At 46.0% G+C, this 13,668-nt stretch overlaps 1 protein-coding gene across 1 annotated transcript; it reads right to left on the bottom strand.

Annotated features, from left to right (window-relative positions):
* Positions 1-1,106: 1,106 nt before the first annotated feature.
* LOC111928140 (aldo-keto reductase family 1 member B1-like) lies at positions 1,107-10,405 on the bottom strand. The gene is made up of 10 exons (XM_023925420.2): positions 10,293-10,405; positions 9,889-10,056; positions 9,315-9,431; positions 7,931-8,008; positions 7,431-7,553; positions 4,180-4,286; positions 3,947-4,028; positions 3,342-3,425; positions 2,476-2,558; positions 1,107-1,745 (listed from the first exon to the last, which is right to left on the bottom strand). The coding sequence occupies exons 1-10, from the start codon at positions 10,356-10,358 to the stop codon at positions 1,703-1,705; spliced, it is 951 nt and encodes a 316-aa protein (XP_023781188.2). The 5' UTR covers positions 10,359-10,405; the 3' UTR covers positions 1,107-1,702.
* Between the last annotated feature and the right edge of the window lie 3,263 nt (positions 10,406-13,668).

Raw genomic sequence — 13,668 nt, 5'->3', positions numbered from 1 at the left:
TACTGCAAAGATTATTTAAAATACTTTTAAAATTTTTCTAATAAATATTAACCATTATATTGAGAAAGCAGGTTTGTTTTTTTTTGTAATTTTCAATTGGTATGACTCATTAGTCAGACTCCTTTTGATCAGAACCAGGAAACAAACCACCTATTTCACAAATACTTTGATATCAACTTGCTTTCATGTTACATTTTAACCTGGCCAAGTTCATTTTAAGGTTTGCTACACAATTATGGAATCACAATCCTAGATTTCCCATTTAGATTGGTTATGCATTAACAGCCCTGGTGTCTCCCTTCTTCCATCTTTCTGCCAGGCCTACACTACCCTCCTCAGAGGGGCCACTCACATCCCAGATTTACTCAGACATCTAAAAAACTCTCCAAGGAACATGCAAGAAAGCCACCCAATGTTAGCCACTGCTTTTACCAGTGCCCAAATGCATTTTGTGAACAGTCTTGAGCAGCTCTCAGGTGGCAACAGCTTTAAAACCACTACATATTCAAGTATGGTGAAAACCACAAAGGGAAAAACACACACCACAAACCAGAAGTTCAGTATCAGCCTATTTTTCTGTACTCCCTGAACAAAGCATTAAGTTTCTGATCTGCTAGCTCAATGACACAGGATTTTCTTGGAAATTTTTACTGTATTTGCCAATGGTATCTCACACAAGCACAGAATTCCTTCCTGCATCATGTGCTCCCTGCTGGAGAGGGCAAGTTTTTTACTGCTTAATCAAAGCAATCCCATAGGATGCTGTGTAGGCTTCAAGTCTTCAGTGGAATAAGTTTTCTACTAGCAGAAGTATACTATCACCTCAGTAAAATAAAAACTGAATTAAACATGACTGCATTGGCTGTCAGAACCAAACCAGTTCTATTTAAAGAGGCACAAACAGACTCATTGGCCACAAGTTCAACCATGAGAACAGCAGGCAGCTCCCAGAGCACACTTAAGAAGTCAACATCAACAGATGATTTTGTGGGGGATGGTAATTTTCCTTGCTTTTGTGTAATCTCTAGAGACAGCTGATATTATACAGCTGCTCCAGCATTACCACCATTAGAGCACTGCTGAAATAACCATCTCATTACACACAGTAATGAAACTGTATTTTATTATAAGCAAAACAGCTTTTATATCACCAAGAAACCAGGATCTATACACTTTTCGAAGAGCTACCCATGTAGAAATAACTTAGAAATCAACTTATACTTCCAATTAGAGGGGAAGAAAAGGCATGGAGTGTTACAAAGAAACAAAACCAACCCCAAAAGAAATCAGAACAAAAAAAAAAAGCAGACCTCATTATGCAACATCTGCCAGTATCCTGGTCCTTCTAGACAAGAATAGTCACTAGCTCCAAGTCACAGTATTTCAAAATAAAAGTGACTGCTTGTTCAAACTTGCTCAATGCCTTCTGCTTACCAATTCCAGACTTACTGTTTGGCACAGAAAATCTACTAGTCCACACACAGTGTGCTCTTCCAGAACCATTTCAGCATTTCCTTCTTCCAAAAAAGAAAACAGCACAAAGTCACGGAGTACATATACTGCATCTTTGTGGGGAAAAAGAGAAGGAAAAAAATATGGGGGTGTGGAGGGGTGTCTGATGCAGTGAAAAAGCTACACAGACAACTCATAGGCAACAGCAGAAGCATATCTGGGAAGCCTGGAGAAAGGCAGGAAACCATCTTCAGTATTCTGCATGGAAAGGGTAGCCCTTGTGAGTTTTGCACCTGGAGGAAATCAAAAAGCAAGGATTATCTCATGTCCCAAAGACAATGTATGCACCTGTAACCACCTCAAAGAACCATCAAGGGAAGAGATTAACTGTACAAAAGCAAAGGCTGTTTCTCTTTTCCTTGATGACATTCTGCATTTCCAAACAAAAATATTTTGAGTGCCTTCTGTTGTTTGGGTGATGGGACCTAGAGGTGCTTTGTGGACAACTAAGTCAAGGTTTTGCTGTTTACTGACATAAAGACTTTTCTTTCAGCCTTCCACAAAAGATTTCATATCTGGATCTATATTTCCAAGCTGCAAATCCTCACCTTACAGTTTGAATGCTCATCTACCTTCCCAACAACTCTTGAAGAACACACAGATTTTTGTAATGTACTTAGGAGTGATGAGGAAGAAAGACAGAACACCACAAGCTAACCAAGATTTTACATCTGCATCATGCTCATTCCTCCAATAGGGACAAAAAAATTAAGAAACCTCCTGCTGCAATTCCAGCTATAAAGAGTTTCTTGGCCACTGAACTGAAAATGAAGTTTGCTCAAAGCTCATGTTTTGGTTCATAAAATGAACATTTAAGAAAAATCTTACTCTGGAAAGTTATTTTGAAGATGACCCCTTTGAAAACTTCAGTTTGCATACCCTGAGTTTTAGTCAAGACTACCATCTATAACTTCATTTACTGAACTATGGGATAACTTAATAGCTTAAAGAAGTGCCACTTACATGGTCATTTCACAGGCTCTCCAGTTTCTATTAAAGCTGAGAATAGTTGCCATCTCCTCTTTAGTCAGTTCAAAGTCAAACACCTAACAGGAGAAAAAGCTGGAAATCACATCTTTGAACAAATCAGTGCTTGTAAGCAAAAAAAAAAAAATTAAGAGAAAAAAGAAATCACAAACTTGAAGAACAAGTCCACAGTGTAAGGTGCTTGTTGGAAGTGACTGCTTCATGAAGGGAAAGGAAAAAGACACTAATCTCTGGATTTCTGAGCCTCCCCTAGCTGGAGTGGGAGAGGCAGGAATTCTAGAATCTCAACATGCCAGTTATTCTAAGCACACACAGAGCACTGTGTAGCAGACTGCCTCCATCTTCCATTTGTGAAGGATGCATCTTTCTGTTCTATGCCAAAATAGAAGCTGTAAGACCTCCATATTCCACCTAAAGCCACTGAGTGTTTGGAAGCAAAATCCTAATACTGGGTCCAGTCCAGGAATCAAGAGTAGAAACATGGTTTGTGGACACCAGGACTATTTCCTTAAAAGTGCTTGCTCTACAGAAGTCTTTTGGAGAGTGCCACTGCATTCAGGCCCCAAATAAGCTGTCAAATGACTCATTCACATGACACAAAACAGGAAGAATCACAATGTGACTGCTCAGATTATCAGGATACAGTGTTTCCCAAAGCTTTGGTCACTCCTGCTCTCCCACAGTAATCTTAAATTCAGCCCTCAGGAGACTGTAGGCAAGCACATGGAGAAAAAGTCCAGTCCTACTGTCAGGAGAGCACCTGGGAAAGGTGAGAAAGGATCTCTGCTTGCTGTGCTGGGAGAAGCCAAGCCACCCCTGGCCATGCCATGCACCCAGCTCACCTTGAAGTTCTCCACAATGCGCTGTGGTGTGACGGATTTGGGAATCACAATCACATTTCTCTGGATGTGGAACCGAATGAGAACCTGCAAGAAGCACACTACTGCATCAGAGAGGGGATGGCTCCTGCTCCATGGCAAACAGAATCTGTTTAGCAGTTACTTACTGTAAATGGTACAATTCAGCAGAAGTAACCCACTCTTTGGAGCTGCTTTTCAAACTACACCTGAATTCTAAACAGCACTTCCTGAAGTGCACATAGAGGAGTGGTGGAATCCCACAAGGCTTACATTCTCCTCTCCCCTGCAATTTAGTGACACTCAATTCCTTTCCTTCTCACCCAGATTTTGAGTAGGCTATTCAAATGCTCCCTTCTTTGCAACAGCACTTGAGATGGGAAGACAAACATGGCAGCATCTGGAGATGGGTTAAGAAAATGTTTCTTGTGATGATTAGAGCACCCTTGGAAAGCCAGATAAGGAATAAAACCTTCACTGCTAGCTAACACCACAAGTGACAGGGAATGAAGAGCCAGCCTGCCCTCTACATTGTCATTAGCTGTCCCTCATGCTGGGCTACAGGAAGGGGTACTCTGGCACCTACCCACCTGTGCTGGGGTTTTGTTGTGCTTGGCTGCAATCTCTTTGATCTTGGGGTCATCCAGAAGGGAAGGATCCTCAGGCTTAGCCCTGCACAGAGGGAAGAAGATCAGTGGCAAGAAACCCCCATAGGCCCAACCCAGTAAAGACCTGTATCTGGATGAAAAATTAATGCTGCACATGTAGTCTCAGTGCTTCCAGAATAATCTACACCAGCTCCCTGGTCTCTAAGCAAGCTTACCATGGTCTGTCAGGAGAGCCAAGGGGGCTGTAGGCTGTCACAGAAATCCCTTTGGATTGACAGTACTTGATCAGCTTCTCCTGGGTAAGGTATGGATGGCACTCCACCTGCCAGCATAAAAGCACAGAGACTGACAGTGACTTAACTGCTTTAACAGGTTCCAGGGATTAGTTTTTAAACAAAGGCTGATTTTTGTGCCAACTCAATAGTATCTAAGCAATATTATACAGTATTTTCTCTATATCCCACCCCTTTTCTACTATTTATAGTAGCTCTCCTTGCAGTGAAGGGTCTGAGGACTGTGACAAGACTCCTTAAAACTTTGCTGATCCAGATCATCACCAGCATATGGGTGACCAGCTACACAATTGCTTCAAAATGGGACAGTAAAATGCACACCCAGGAGAGCTGCAAAATCACAGCAATAGGATTGCAAACCAGGGAAGTGCAAAGTTCTCTTTTCAGCCCTAATTAAAAGTGCCATAATATTATTTTTACAGCTATCACATTAACTTCAAGGTCAGCATTGTTTCATTAGTCTTCCTTTGCTTTGTGTCAGTACTCACACTAGGCACCTCTAAGCTGAAAATCTTGAGAATGGTTGCCTGCTACAGATTTTAGACCTTCAGCCCACTGCCCTTTACAAACACACGTGCACTTAGCATGAGCTTCCACAAGAATAGCTGTATAATGGAGCACAGACTCCTTCACAGTGGATCTGTGTTCTGGCAGGCAAATGAACAGATACAGAGCAAGGAACAGGAACTGTTCATGTGTCAGCAAGGCAGTGAATGAACATGAACATTTGATACTTTGCACAGAGGGACTACTTTCAGGATAGTTGCACACCAAGGAACACTACTTTTCTTTCAGCAAGCAACAGCAAGCACCCTTTGGACTACACACTGTCATTTGAGCCTCCTGCAGCTGCATTCTGAGGGCAGTCCTGGAAGCTTTTGCTGCTGGCAGGTGGAGCAAGGGAGTGCAAAACACGGAATCAGTTTACAGCCTCGAGCACTTTATTTGTGGTTCTAGCTGCCTGCTGTTATCAGAGGCCTGCATGCCTGTTTCCCCTTTGAGACATGCTGGAATATTAAACAGAACAGAGAGCTCCATTTTTAGGACACATTATACATATTTATTTTGCTTCAGCAGTTGCAGAAGGATAGCTATTTAAGAATAACAGAGCATCTAGTTTTCTCAACTATTCAGCAGGTAGAATTTGCAACACAAGCAAGGCATGGTCATCCTCACCTGTCCACTGGCAATTAAGAAATTAAATATAAGTACCAGCACCATTGTTATGTAATTACCACCTTGCCAAATTAATTTTTTGCTACAATTGAAACCAACACACATCCTGGCTACATTCAAATAAAGAATGGGAATGACAAGGAAGCCAGTGGATTACATGTGAAATATCTGCACAGAGGAAGTCTTTTCAGGAAGCACTCTCACTATTAACCCAACTGTTAGTACCAGCAAGCTTTCAGGCTTGCAAGCATCTCTTCAGAAGCAGTAGTTTGTGAAGGACAAGGAGCAAAGACCCAATGCTTCATGCTAAACTTGATTATTGCCAATAATCATTTATAGCTTGAGAGCATTTACAAGTGTGAGAGGTCACTATGCCAGAGATAAGGGCAATTATCATACAGTGTTAGTGGCAATGAGGTGTGGCAGATGTTGAAAGATATCATAAAATTTAAATTAAGCCTTCTGAAAGTGCTTCAGGGCTGATAATGCTCAAATTACCACAATAAATGACCCAGTTTTACTAATCCAGTATCAGTAATTGAGTAGAGTCCTTCAAATGCTGTAAGAGTCAAGGGTCAAGTCTAGACAGACTCTACAGGGGTCTATCCTGGGACTTGTCCTCTCCAGCAACCTGTGCCAGTCCATAATCATGTCAGTCCTGAAGGTGATGTCAAACTGAGGAACAACCAGCCAACATACTCAAGGGTGGGACTGCAACTTCAGAGGGACCCATTCAAGCAGAAATAACAGGCATACAAAAACTTGAAAGAATTCAACAAGGCTGCACACAAAGCCATGCACCTGGGAAGGAAAAGCCCAAAGCCATGCACCTGGGAAGGAAAAGCCCCTGGCAATAGCACAGGCTGGAACCTGACTACCTGTAAAGCAGCTATGCTTAAAAGGACCAGGGGGTCATAACAGACTGAGCAGGACATGAGTCAGCTGTGAGCCCTGGCAGCAGGAACACAGCCTGTGTGAGAAGTGATCATTTGCCTCCCCTCATCCTTGCCAGACCACCTTCATAATACTGTGTCCAGTTTTCCTCTTCCCAGCTCCCCTCAGCAGCAGAAATATTGACAGAGTGCCATCAATTCAGCAGAGAAACTCCAGGATAGGTAGGGGCTGGAGAACCTGCTGTACTGGGAAAGGCTGAGGGAGGGGAGGAAGGGAAGGCTTCAGGCCTCCTAGAAGCAGCTTTTCAGTACCTAAAAGGAGCTCATGCAAATGCAAGCCAAGCTCTTTAGTGGTGCTTGGAGAAAGGACAGATGGAAGCTCAGAGGTTGAGACTGGATATAGGAGAACTCCCTCTCCCTGCCATACCCCTGAGGGGGTCAGGGAGCAGAGCACGCTGCCTAGGGAGGCTGTGCAGTCTCCATCCTCACAGGTTTTCAAGATGGAAAAAGCCCTGGGCAACCTGGTCTGATCTCAGGGCTGATGCTCTTCTGAACAGATCATCTCCCAGGGTGTCCTGCCATCTGAATTTTCCTATTACTCCATTCTGGTGCTGTCTATATAACTTCTACTCTATTGCCTACCCTGCAACTTGATTTCCTCCCTCCTCCTAACCCTCATTAAGTCTTGAGTCCATAAAGCATGTTCCTGATCAATTCCCTCACTCATCTGCAGCAGGAACTGGCTTCTCCACAGGAGTGTCATGAAAAAGTCATCCAATTCTCTATATATACACATACACCAAGTCTTACTCTACTGCAAGGAGCTTTTTAGAGCTCATCTGAGTTCCCCCTCCTTTCCTTCTACAAGAAGGGATTCTGGGGCTGCTCAGTGCCAGATTTCCAAGCAGAAGCACAGAGCTCATAAAAAGCTAGCACCTTGGCATCCAGAAGCAGCTAGAGAGTGAGACTGAAGAATATGTAGTGTCTACTCTCTCTATAACCTTATTTCAAAGTAAGATCTTTGTCATTTTCTTTAAAAAAAACCCACAACAAATGACAGAAAAAAGAACACCACCAAACATTTGCCTCTGCCACTTGGCCTACCTGATTATTTGCAGGTTTGTATTTCAGTCCTGGCTTGTTCAAGATTCTTTCAATCTGCTCATGGTTGAAGTTGGAGATTCCAATGGCTTTTACCAGACCAGCATCCACCAGTTCTTCCATGGCCTGGCAGAAAGCACAAAGTCAGGATCTAATATACAAAGGCCTGAAGAGCACATGCTTCCTGATATGCCTTGTTTCCTTCATAAGGAACCTAAATGAAGTGCTTAGATTTTCAGAGTTCAGGTCTGAGGGAAAAAACCTCAGAGCACTGGTGTGTATGTGCCACGCCTCCCATGCTCAAAGGACTCATTCTTTGAGATTATGGAAATTCAGAGCAAGTTAGAAGTGGAAAATGATGGACTGATACATGACAATTTGCTATTGTACCACTTGAGACCTTCCAAGTAATTCTTAGTGAGAACATCTTCTGTTCTCAGCAGCCTCTGATGCTCTCTTTACCTTCATCAGTCTAAACTTTTTCCTGCTGGGGCTGAACTCACCTCCCACGTCTGTAGAATATCTGTGTTGCTGGGGATGGCCATGCCTTTGTCATCTACAGGGAACAGCTCCTCTCCTGCCTGTCAGTGAGAGAGAAATTGCGTGAAATAAACATTATGTGGAGGTTGGGTTAACACCAGCTGAAGACCATGATCCTATAAACTCTTATTACAGGACAAACTAATCCTTATTATACTAATTATCTACATACATATTAGACACTAATAATCTATCTATAGTATTTTCTTTTGTTTTCACATGGTATTATGGCAGGTTTCAACCCAGTAAGGACAGATATTTCTGATGGACACTGTGTCCCCTGGCTCACCAAAATCCACAGGGTGAAACTTAAGTCTCCACTTGTAACACAGAAAGTAGAATTATAGCCAGTTTACAAAAATACACAGTTGCTACCTGCTCATAATGAAGTGTTTTAGTGAAATGCATAAGGACCCCCTGAGAATTTGGAATATATTCAGGTTATATTGGGCCAGATTTCCTGACTGGTGTTTCATGGGGAGTCTCATTGTTTAAGTTGCTGGCATAGGGAAGGTTAGAACACCCTGTGTCCCAGTTAGGACCATCTGCCAGGTATCAACTTCATTCAAAACCAGTTATTTTCTACTAATCTGTTATTTACACCACAGTGCATTTTTAGTGCATTGATAGTTCTGTCCATGTGAAACTAATTTTAAAAATACAGATGTTAGGAAGAGCAGTTCATCTTGGTAGCAAGAGGTAGAGTGAAAAATTTGATCAAGCTCTCAATGAAAGCTTAAGCTTGGACATATATAACTGAGACATCAGTTCCTTTGCATGCAGTCAGTACAGTAGAAGACTTGGGAACTAAAAAGTTTAACTCTAGAGCCTGTGGAATGCTAAACCTCCTACAGCAAAGGTCAGTTCAAACTGGATTGTATTTAAGGCCTTAGTGATTGAAGAAAGAAATGAAAGACAATCTCTTATTCTGTGATTCTGTAACATGCAGAGGAAAGAACTTCTGTCAGACAGCAAAGGACAGCCCTCCTCCCACAAAGAAGAAACCACACTGAACATGACTTTGGATTTGTAGAAGGCAACACAATCAATAAACAAAAGGAAAGAGATGTAACTTCTGCTTTCATCAGGGAATCCCATCCTTAGGGTTCAAGGTCTACCTCTTCCATGAGGAAAAGGGCTCAGATACCATGCAAGTAGGGATCTCAAGAGGTAAAAATCAACAGCTTGGCTCACATGGCCACAGTAAAGCTGAGCACCAGAGCAGGGCTATTACACAATACACATAGGATGATCTGTGCAACTGAAGCAATCACTGGGCTATAAAGCCACACAGCTCTTCATAATTGCCACTCACAGACAAAGCCAAGGGCACTGCTGTTACCGTACCTTGAAACCAAGAGGCCAGTGGATGAGGTACAGATCCAGGTAATCCAGTTTCAGGGCAGCAAGAGTCTTCTGGCAGGCTCCCTTCACCAGAGGCTTCTCATGAAACGTGCACCACAGCTGGGGACAAAAAGCCAAGGCACATTGTGACCTCTTGGTTTAAAGCTCTTGGAACTCTTCCATACTGTTCAGCAGGGTGCCTGTCCCCTTGGGAAAGTGATGTGAAACCAGGTCATCCTACAGCTCTTCAAGTGGGGCTTGTTCTGTGAGCAGGACTGGCCTGTGACACTGGGCAGTGTGTGCAGTGGCAGCACACATAACTAACTGCATGATGTCCTGACAGAAGCAGTAGTCTGCTTTCAGTTATTAAGATTTAAGTTGAAAGCATCACCCAAATTTATGATATGGACCCTGCATAATTTTCAATACAGGATAAGGTGAAATAGAAATCTCAGGAATGGCTTAAGTAATGCTTTAAATTGCTCCACGCTGCACAACAGAGTAGGTGAGTAAAGAACTGGGGGAGTTTAAAACAAAAAGGGATCCCCCGGTATACCCTACATTACCAGACCCATACCTTACTGACGACAAAGAGATCCTCTCGTTTCACAACGCCTTCCTTGATTTTCTGCTGGATCCCTTCCCCAACTTCGTTTTCATTCTGGTACACGTAGGCGCAGTCGAAGTGGCGGTACCCGGCATCGATGGCAGCCATCACCGCAGCTGTTACTTTCCCCGGCTGGGACTGAAAAAAAGCCACGGCAAAATAAAACCTCCCATCAACACAGCACAGAAGACCTCTCTCACGGCAAGATAAAGCTAAGAAAGCCACCACATCCAGAGCAAACCGCAGCTAAAACAAAGCCAAATCCCGGCGGCGGCCTGGCCGGGACAGCGCTCGCAGGGCCCGGGCCGCGCTCCTCCCTTTCCCCGCTCCCCATCGCCCTCACGCCGGCAGCCCGAGGGAGCGCGTCCCGGTACCTTCCACGTGCCCAGCCCCAGGATGGGCATCTTGGCCCCGGTGTTGAGCTGCACGTAGTTCGCCATGGCCGCACCAGCAACACCACCTCAGCTACAGCCGAACCCAGCGCCTTTAATAGCGAGCGGGGCCGGGCCCGCCCCGCCCGGGCCGGGGCGGCGCCGAGCCCGGGGCCGCTGCCGGGGCTGTGGGGCAGGCCGCGAGTGCGGCTCCGTGCTGGGGCATGGACAGATATCAGACAGGTCTGGCCTCCGAGCCACCCTCCCGCAGCACCTCGGTCCCCTGGAGCCTCATCCCCGGGCGGGGGTGGCAGAGGGGACACGGGGCAGAAGCGTGTCCCCTCCCCCGGCAGGAGCTGCCTCACACCGCGGGAGCGCTGAGCCCCCGGCCCCGCCGCAGCGCTGGTGGCCCGGGCTCGTCCCCCTTGCCGGGATCCTGTGGCTCTGTGTGCTGGTACAGCGACACGGCAGCAGAAACCTCCGTGTGCCTGGCTACTGAGGGCCAGGAGAAGCTGTTCCCTGCGCCGAGTGACGCAAACCCAGCTTTGCTTAGGAGTAATTTAGGATGGGAGTGAATTTAAAAACAAAGCCAAACACCAAACCAGCTTTATTTTGAATTTTAGAGGAGGTTTTTTTGAAAGTGTTTTGAAAGTCTCAGAAGAGGAACAGTGACTTTTTAATGAGTGACATCACGGTCATGTTGTCCCTCTGTCTTTAGGAAGTGCTGAGGACATTGCAGAATAAAATGCACGATTGTAATGGTACGTGGTCGTGGCCAGCAGTCTCACATCAGAAACTGGCTTTGATGCTTTTGCAGACAAGCATTCGCTGTTCTGCTGAAGACGTCACAGCGCAATGGAAAAACCCAGACTTGCCTGGGAGGCTTTGCTGCTTATTCACATGTGGAGAGTTCCTTCAGGTGCGAGTGTTTCCTCTGGGTGCTTCTCCCTGCTCTCTGCAGCTCCGTATTTTTTGCTCCATTTAGCTAAGGGCGGCACGGTAATTGGTTTTCCTCTTTAGTGTTCCTCCTGTTTTGTGTCAGTACCATCAGGCATCTCTGGCAGGATGCGATGTGCTTTCACTTGGATCACAAAACCTTTACACAGCTTGGTGCTTATCTCTTACCACCTGGGTTGAATTTTCCCTCGTGGTTTCAGGTCGGAGATGCCTCTGTCCTGTCTCAAGAGGCTTCAGGCTGAAGTTCTGTATTTTGTTTTTGCTGTTGGCTCTTGTGAGTTGGAGCCTTTCCCCTCAGAGCTGCAAGGCCAGACAGCTTTCCTCTATTTGCCTCTCCTGAAGGTCTTCTGAGGGCCTTGGAGGAGGAAGAAGTACTGCACGTGTCACCCTGTGACAGCCAGCCTGCTAAATCTTGTGCCCTGTGTCCTTGATAACATGGTCATGTCTTTACAGAGAGTGCTGACAATGAGGAACTGTGAGGGGGAGGAGGGTCTTGCTTGCTTTTTTTTTTTCCCCTTGATCCACAGGAGGCATAATATCATGAGTTTTTGGTTTGTTTTGCTGACTTTGCATTTAGTAACTGTAATTTCACCACAAGTTGTGACTTTGGTGACCAGTGGTGTTTGGAGTCTGAGAACAGGGCCCAAAACAGAAGTGGGTATGTCCTTATGGACAGTGTTTACAGAGAGACCCAGTGGCCCTCTGAAATAACGTGAAGGCAAAGTGGGGAGGTGACACTGCTGCAAGGTGTGATCATCTCTACAGCTAAGGGGAAGAGCTGCAGCGGTCTGCAGCTTCAGAGACACCAGACACAGGCATAACTTACACCTTGGAGGTGAGGGCACGCAGGTTTCAGGCTTGAATTGCTGGGAAGCACAGCAGGAATTTCTGCTTTGCTTGGAGGGGAGATTTATCTTGCTCAGTGTGGGGTTCCAGTTCAACCTTTGGATGCCAGGAGGCAGATCTGAGGTGCTTGGCCAGCCATGACTGTGGAAGATCTTGGCCTCTTTCTCACTCTGAGCTCAATTCAGCCCAGGAGCATGTCTTGGTGGATCTCCCATATTCTCAGAGCATTTGGTCCTCATGCTTTTGTCCTTTGCACTCAGTGAAATTACAAGCTCCAGGCACAGCCAAGGATGAGGAAGAGATCCCACCACCCATCTGTGGTGATTATTGTGTGGGAAGGCAGGTTTAGTACAGCAGGGAAAACCTGGGCAGGGGGAAGCCATGAACTGCCTCAGGCTGGTCAGGACAGAATCTGGCTGGCTCTGAAGGTGGTGCTGTACCTGGGGTGACTGAGTCCTGGCAGATGGGAAGCACCTCTGTGTCCCCCACAGTCCCCCTGGCCGCTGAGGAGGGCAGCACCTCACTCCAAAGGGGGTCCTGTGGGCTGGGTCACCCCTGCTGGGCAGGAAAGTGGCAGTCCTGGGGACAGTGGCAGTCCTGGGGACAGTGGCAGTCCTGGGAACACTGGCAGCCCTGGGGACCGCAGACTGCCCACCCAAGAGCTCTAGGACACAGTAAGCAGGACTGAGAGGTGAAAGGAAGCATCAGGCACCCAGCATCACCCTCGGAGACACCCTTGGTTCCAGGGAGGGAATGGGGTGGCCTGGATGCAATCTGTGGTGACAAAGAAGGGATGGAGAGGAGGACAGGGAGCAGATTGGTGTTTGGCTTAAACTGAGGCTGGGGAAGGGGGAGAAAGGCATTTACTCAATTGTTCTTCTGTGGGTTTTTTTTCACTCTTCAGTTACCTGAGACACAGAAGTGGAGTAGTGAGAAGTCTGGAAGAAGCAATGATCCTGGCCCTGGGAATGAATATACAGTAGTGGAGCAGCCAGTGCACGTCCAGGGGGGAGCACACACAGTGTGCAATTGCCTGAGGAGAGGAGACATCTGGGCAGGCCAGTGCTGGGTAGGAAGATGACTTGGAAAAGAGAAACAGATGCTTTCTGGAAGCTGATGGCAAAGTGAAAACAAAGCCTCTTGAGGCAGCCTGAGTTGTAAGGTTAGGTAGGCCTGTGGAGGTGGGAGTGCTGCTCCCCAGAATGTGAGCACTCTCTTGACAGTCCTTTGCTCAGGCTGTGTCAGCAAATGGGATTCAGGTTTTTGCCTTGTAAGAGGAGAGTTGTGGGAAGCTTGGGCTCTCTGCTACTAGCAGGCAACGCCCTTCCCAAGGGAGGAAGGCTTTAGGATCCACCAGTGAGGGGCTGTGGGGAGAAATCGTCTGATCCTGCTGATCCCACAGATGAAACTCCTCTGCAGATGTTTGGACTGCTGGGTGGTGTTTACAGGCAAGGGGGGAAGGACCCTGAAAAAGTGGTGATCACTGATGCTGTGGCCTGAAAGCTCCAAGGTCTGAGCACAGTTACTACTGGTATCACTTGATAAGTTACTGTTGGGACATCAAGGAGTAACTCAC

The sequence above is a fragment of the Cyanistes caeruleus genome, chromosome 4 (genome assembly GCF_971803275.1).
Source record: "Cyanistes caeruleus chromosome 4, bCyaCae1.hap1.1, whole genome shotgun sequence".
Lineage (NCBI taxonomy): Eukaryota > Metazoa > Chordata > Aves > Passeriformes > Paridae > Cyanistes > Cyanistes caeruleus.
This window is presented reverse-complemented; position numbering and strand designations above follow the sequence as displayed.

What these genes read in the sequence shown, in the direction of transcription:
- LOC111928140 (XM_023925420.2), bottom strand. Translation starts at nt 10,358, where the DNA reads ATGGCGAACTACGTGCAGCTCAACACCGGGGCCAAGATGCCCATCCTG. An exon ending in ATCTCTTTGTCGTCAGTAAG is followed by an intron (nt 9,432 to 9,888) that starts GTATGGGTCTGG and finishes TTTTGTCCCCAG; the next exon opens with CTGTGGTGCACGTTTCATGA. An exon ending in GGCTCTCCTGACAGACCATG is followed by an intron (nt 4,029 to 4,179) that starts GTAAGCTTGCTT and finishes CCCTCTGTGCAG; the next exon opens with GGCTAAGCCTGAGGATCCTT.